A 7,286-nucleotide genomic window follows, 5' to 3' on the forward strand; every position below is an offset into this window, starting at 1 on the left:
TTTTGCTTCTTTTCCTAAACACGTTTGTTTAAGAATGATGAATCTGAATTGTCTTTTTTAATTGCTAATTTTCTTTACATATTGAGAAAAAAAGTATTGCTTCTCTATAAAATCTGTGGGGGAAATTTGAACAGAAATGCAAAGTAGTTAAAACAACTTTCTCTCAGCTAGCTTTACTTTCCCACAGATTCATCAGTTTAACTCTGCTGCAGGGACTGTACAGCGTTCTACTGAATTATATTGCCTGATTTGTTGTTAGAGCTGCATATCACATTTTTAGAGTCTCATGTGGGTTTCAAAGTTTGGATGAGATTTATGTAGTTTCTGTAGCACATGATACTCACCGTTTTATTTACTTTCATTTCAACTGTCAGTATCTGCAAAGGGCCTCATCAATGATTACATAGCAAATATAAACCGACCATTATCAAACTATTCATCATCTGTTCTGTTTCGAGTTAGCTGTATGTCTTCAGTAGTACCACTAGATGTCTCCACTAAATGACACACTGTTAGAACTCCATCAAAGTATGAATCTCATCAGTACTTGTTTAGCATGACGACATAAACACTGGTATCATTTGACATTCTGGTTTCCTTGGTTTCAGTTTTATTTGGGGTCAAAAGGGTTAAACACACCTTTAAGAAGACATTATTTTATCCTTATCATATCTGATTTATTTTTATTATCCTCCACCTATCCTCCACCTCCAGAGGCTTTTGATCCTCCCCATGTGAACCCTCCATCATTCTTACCACCTTCTCATATCACATTTCTTCACTATTTTTATTGCTCATATGCTGTATCACAGTCATCCTCTGAGTGGTTTACATTCTCTGTCCCTGGTGCACTTCGCACAACATGTTTGACATCACAGCAGGAGGTGGATTATATAAAGATGACTTGAGGACAGCTTGTGTGTTGACAAGAAGCCAAAAGATGTTTGCTGCTGTGACTTGACATTCCAAGACGATGTTACAAAACAACAATGAAGCGCTTTTATTTTTAGACACCTGCATCAAAATTAGATTGGAGTGATGGAAAATTCTTCCTCTTAATAGTCCTGTACATGCTGACGATACAGAGACAGAGGGCTGAGAGGGAGGTTGTGTATTCAAAGGCGTGACCAGAGGAGGAAAGGTTGCAAATTAAAAACAAACACCTGTGTCAGAGACACTTTGGCGTGGCTAAATAAAAAGAGACTCTTCTTCCTGATGCCTTTCCTCTGATTTGCCTTTTACAAGCTATCTAATTTTCATAGATAGGGCTGCTTAATGTGAGGATGCCTGTGGAGAGGGGCACATCTGTGCTCCTGAGGGAGCTGAACTTATAACCTCTGGTGCAAGAATGTGTCGGAAAAATCTGTGCTATCAAGAAGCTGTGTGGCAATCTCATCACTGCGTCACACATTCCTCAAATCTTTATGTGAGAAAACTGGGAATCTGACAGATTATGTAGACATATAGAATATCCAGATTAACTCATACACACACACACACACACACACTGTTCCTCCTCTGAGGGTCTGGGAGCAAAAGATGTAGAAAAAAGCGATGATGATGATGTGTGAACACGGTGTGTGAGTAACTGAATGGTTGGCCTGTGTTCTGTAAACTTGAATGTGCCCTGTTTTTTTATTGACATCTGTTCTGTGCACAGATTAATACAAAGAGGAGACATGCTGTCTGACCTCTGTATTGCTCTCTTTGTTGCTCCAGTGTCAGGTTTTATTTAAAACTGATACTAAGAAAACACTTGATGGTGAAACAAGATGGTTTTATGAGAAAGAAAAATGAATACATTGAATCAAATGTATATCTGACTTTTAAACTGGAAACAGCAACAGCACTCCTTCCCATGTGATATTGCCTTATACAACCGTTCTGTTACAAAGCATATACTCGTAACAAGTCAAAAGCAACAACATATGATAATGTCTCTAGTTTGAATGTGCATTAGCTGTTTAACATATTTGAAATCTGACATTTAGCTTTCTAACATGGCTGAGCTGCTCACTGGGCACTATGTGGATTGTTACGTGACTGAGCATTGCTGCCTGCTGGCAGGGAAACGCAGAGAGCTTCTCTGTAGCCATCATGGATGCATCAATCAGGAATTTATTTTCACGTTCACATGGCAACTGCAACAACTATTTTTTTTTGTTATCTTGGGACAGTAAAAACACAACAGATCATTTAGACCTCCTAAGTTATTTTTGAAAACCATTCAGACGAAAGTTGTTTATTAATAAATCAGCCAACTACTGAATTGAGCGTAATCCTTTAGAGTTGTGTAAATGAACACTTCTGAGTCCATAATTCGCTTCCTTAAACATTTGTTTTTTGTGGGCCCCACCAACTGTTGAAGGAAACGTTCCCCCTATATAATGTTCATGACTTTTCTGTCTGCTGTATGATGTTAGGTGCAATGGTGTTTATGGATCATTTGCCACTAACAGCTGGGGCTTCTGGGCCCAGATGGGAGCTGTTAGTGATCTTAACCAGGAATGTATTGGCCTATTGTGATGGCCTGAGTTGTAACTTACTATAAAGCTCCAGAAAAGCTGAATGATGCTGCGAATTTAGGTGATAATTCACCAAAGGTCCAAGCAACCTTCTTCATATATTGTAAAAATCGATGCAAGTCTATAATGAAGAACTACTTGCAACTGACCTTCATTAATATTGAAATCATATATTTTAAAAATATCACACTGGTTAGTTTAACATTTTTATGGTTGTAGTAAATTCTTGAAGGTTGGAGGTTTAGTCATCCCCTACTTCAATATAAACGTCTTTATCAATTACTCAAAATAAACAAAATGCTGTTTTAAAATGCATTCGTTGTTTTCTATTATCTGAGTCATAGTTCTGGTTTTAACATGAGGAGATTAAAAAATAAATACTGAAAAGAAAAAGTCTCTGCTCTTGTAATTACCCATCCAGAATCATCTCTTCTATCCTGATTCACTTCTTCAGAGTCACTCATTTGGATTTGTTACTTTGGCCCTCCATTACTTTGTAGAACATATTCATATCCCACATTAATCAACCCTCCATCTCTCTGATCTAACATAATATGTGATGCCTCTCACTCTATCTCAGACCTCATATCAACCTCATTCTCCCGCTCTCTCCATCTCAAACCCGGTGTACAGCCAGAGAGTGAAGCGATCATTCTTCATTCAAAGACAAACTTTGACATGAAAGTCCCTCAGCATGGTGTCACAGAGTGGATATAAAAGCTTCAGATGCTCTTGGACTATGTTGCAGGTTTGAACACCCTGGGGTCGTATACACTGAGGCTCTGAGGATTGATACTGAGGGTGGAGCTTCTATGATGACATCATGTAAGGGAGAGGAGAGGTATAAGACAGACACTCTTGTCACAAACCTGCTGACAAACAGCAGCAGCTAGCAGCACATTGGAAACACAGCCTTGTCTGAACGGATTATAATCTCTCTGGAGAGCTTCATCCATCTGCTATCAAATATGTCTCCTGACACAAGCCTGCTCGTTCTCATCACTTTTTGGGCATCAGTGCAGGAGGGTAAGTATTTTATTTATCTTGTATATATTATTGATAAAGCTGTATGTGCATTACATTTTTAAAAAGCCTTCATCACTCCATAGAATTAAAGATCTTCTTAGCTATACATGAAGAATAAACATTTCCATTGTGTTATTGTAAGATGTGCAGAGTGTGGCTCACACACTGTTTGTACAGTGTCTTTAATGCTAGTCACACTGTACATAAAGGATCCATCACTGTATGCCTGTGCTCATACATGTTTTGACAAGTACAGAAGCACTGAACACCTAGGAGCACAGAGGAACAAATGATCAAACAAAGCCCGCTAGTTTGTGATTTATCTTTTAAACACTCTATGTGTAGTGTTCGTCCTTAGAGATTTTCTTTAAAACACATTTTTTTAAAGTATTTTTTCCTTTGTAAGCCTTTCAGATTTATTGTTTTGAGCTACCTTTGACCTTAACAAGAAAAAGTGAAGAAATTCTCGTATTTCCATGGTGTAAATAAGTCTGTTTGCTCACTGTAAGAGTGATGAGTTCTATGGAAATCATTTTTCAGGAACAGTTTAAAAATCTCTGTCAACTTCTCACCTGCAAATTGTAAACAGAATAGAGAAGTAATGTAACATAATTATCCTTCAGTGAAAAACATTTAAGGTGGAGAGGGCAGTTGACAATATGTTGGCTTGACTTGGGTTTTGATCCCTGATACTGAGCTTCTCTTTGTCTCTAACCAGGTTTTGGGCTCCCTGTGATGAAGCAGCTACATGCGGAGGCTGATGACGACGTCCCGACACAAAGAGTGAGGACGAAGCGCTGTGCCTGCAGCAGCCAGATGGACTCTGAGTGCCACTACTTCTGCCACCTGGACATCATCTGGATCAACACACCCAGGTGATGATTTCACTGATACTGATATTGACTTGTACCATGACCTTTAGGATCTTTTCATCTGTTAATAATGCAACACAGAAGACTACAAATATGTTTTCTTTATAATTGTATTATATCATTATAATGTTATAATTATATTACATTACAGTTTCAAAGAGCAAAGTCTGCAAACTGTTTATTTCATCTGCATGTCTTCTCACTGCAGTAAGACAACAGCTTATGGTCTGGGAAATTCTCTTTCCCGGCGTAGGAGGTCAACCTGTCGCTGCGCCTGTGCAATCCCTGGAGATCAAACCTGCACCAACTTCTGCAAACTCAGGTAAAACTGGGCCCTATACTTTAAAGCATCAATTGAAAACCCATGTGATGCTTGACTTTCCATCACATCCTGATTCATATACAAAGGACGGTTTAATTACCTATTGGGGGCAAGCAGGAGTGATGCAGAGTGAGGGAACACCTCCTTTCAATGCAGAGCTATTAATAACCCAACTGTGTTCAATAGCGTCTGCTTATCTGTGGCTGTGATCGTCAAAACAAAACAGCTGAAGCCTGAGGGAGTAGAATCATCTCAGGCTGGTGCTCAACACTTGTTTCTGATTGGCTCCGAGGATGGAGGGGTGAAATGCGTATTAGATAGAAGCAGTTAAAAGCTATGTAAGGAATTCCTGTTTCATAGAAATAGCAAACAAAAATGTCACCAACTAATAACAGCTAAGAGAGCCAGATGCGACATGTGAGGTCGATTCCTCGTGCCTCGTGACTTGTAGCATAAAAGATTTTGTGAGCCTGTAAAGATAAGAGTTTTTCAGGTTACAGAGAGAGACACAAATAGTGTTGTACAATTCTTATTCAAGTGGGGTATTCTTTAACTAAAGCAATAACTATAAATATAAATACAACTATAAATGTACGTGACAGCGCATGTATGTCAAAGGTTCTGGTACCATTAAGTGACTTTGCTGTTTTCCTGTTTGCAGTCCTGGAACAATCAACCTAGATAGATCCTTAAAGAAACGCCAAGCCAACATACTGAGCATCTTGAGGTGACTATTAATGACGGGGGAAAAAAATTCTTCTCTTGAATTCACGTGTGATTCAAGCATATTTTTACTCATGAGATCGATTATTTCTCTTCCTCAGAGCAACGGCCATCATGTCGGGGCGGACTCTAGAGCCACCAGATTCAGACCAATCGTTTGAGGCTCAGAGTGAGAGCACTCGCTAAATAAAGTGGCGTTTGAAGCAACAAGAGCGAGAAGAGGCGAGCAGCGAGCACCTGAACACATGACACCTCTTTGATCAAAGAGAGGAAACATAGGGCTGCTGAAAGATCCCACTCATAGAAGGCCCGATGAGCCGCATGAAGATGAGGGTGGAAAACGTGATGAGTTCTGCAAACAGAAACAGATGTGGACGGTCAACACTGAAAGGAGACACCGTAAAGACTGGTGTCATGTTTGACCCTGTCCCTAAAAGCTGGAGCAGCTGACCCTCGGTACAGACAGTACAGGCCAGAATTGACTTAGATGGACGTATGAGAGGAAAATAAAAATGCATAATGTACAAACATGTATGGGGATGTCTCACATTTATGACATGTTTTCACCCCACAGAAAATAACTTGTTATACAAATGCTCATTCTTCTTCTGCTATTTTTTTAGGTTTTATAGGAAAGTAACTTGAATCATGAGTGACCTTTGATACTCATATTGAATATATATATTTACAATGCTGAAAATTATGTTTCTGTATCCTTGCATAGTTTTTACAATCTGTATGTCAAATATTTTGATTTTACAATATAAATGGAGACTAGAAAATAAAAAATAGAAACTGAACCATATCTTATTTCTCCTTTTGTTTTGTTTTTTAAGTATGGCCCTCTCTGCTTGCTTGCACTGTATAAATCAAGTTATTACAGCAAAGTCGCAGCAGGTGACAGATAATTTGTTGGAAAGCGGCATGTGTGATTCAATTGTGTGACGAGCAAACACATCTCTGAGTTGAAAAGGAGGCCTGAGATGGATGAATGGTCCAGGAATTTGAGGCTCACATCAATAATAGGTCTACCTGCTATTCAAAGACTGCACGGCCGTTGTTATCGTAAGGATCTAAGGAAAGAATGCAGAGTTTTGTAACTCTGCTAAGGGGGTGAGAGAGAGGTACCATTGCCCTGTCACCCTTTGTTCCTTTCTGCTTGTACTGAACATACCGTCCATGAACACCTGAATATGCAGGAAGGCAGCCGGAGACAACAATCACAGGAGAGAATCAGCTCACATCTCATGAATAAACTGATAGAGAGTACTGTTCTGTTTCTGCAGTTTGATTAAATGACTGATAAATGATGATACTCACATAATGTTGCTCTTATTTCAGAAATAGGTTTTAGTATTTTATTGATTTCCATTTCATTCTTGTCATACTTCTTCAACATTTCCTTGAGAGATCCCCTGCAGCCATCTTTTCAGGACAGGCCTGAGCAAATCTGCAGCCTGGTTTTGGAACAGGCTGCCAGCCTCCCCAGAAAGGACACCGTCAGGTACAGTTATACAATGCTCATACCTTTAAACCTTAGTATGAGGTCATAATATATGCTAATGCAAGACAACAATCTTGGTCTTGTGCTCCAACAAACATTGTCCATCAGTGTTTTATTTATGTAATTTGTAAATTGTAATTGTAATTTGCACAATGCCAGAGCGTTTGACTCTTTAGACTATATGGACCAACCTTACCCATTTGTCTGTTGACTCGAAGTGTCATGTGACTGATGACGTTTGAAGCTTCAAATGTCACAGGCGCTTCTCAAAGTGTTGCATGGGTTTGACAGCTTCAAAGTTTTGGTGCCTAACT

At 39.2% G+C, this 7,286-nt stretch overlaps 1 protein-coding gene across 2 annotated transcripts; it reads left to right on the forward strand.

The window, feature by feature from the left end:
* Nucleotides 1–3,398: 3,398 nt before the first annotated feature.
* On the forward strand, nt 3,399–6,273 carry LOC132984174 (endothelin-2). 2 transcript variants are annotated; one of them, XM_061050866.1, is made up of 5 exons: nt 3,399–3,551; nt 4,270–4,426; nt 4,632–4,745; nt 5,407–5,472; nt 5,570–6,273. In XM_061050866.1, exons 1-5 carry the CDS (start codon nt 3,494–3,496, stop codon nt 5,652–5,654), a joined length of 480 nt encoding a protein of 159 aa, XP_060906849.1. In that variant the 5' UTR covers nt 3,399–3,493; the 3' UTR covers nt 5,655–6,273. The 2 variants fall into 2 exon arrangements, with proteins under 2 accessions (XP_060906849.1, XP_060906850.1); XM_061050867.1 differs by having other exon boundaries at nt 4,677–4,745.
* Nucleotides 6,274–7,286: the final 1,013 nt, after the last annotated feature.

The sequence above is a fragment of the Labrus mixtus genome, chromosome 11 (assembly GCF_963584025.1).
Source record: "Labrus mixtus chromosome 11, fLabMix1.1, whole genome shotgun sequence".
In the NCBI taxonomy this organism is placed as follows: domain Eukaryota; kingdom Metazoa; phylum Chordata; class Actinopteri; order Labriformes; family Labridae; genus Labrus; species Labrus mixtus.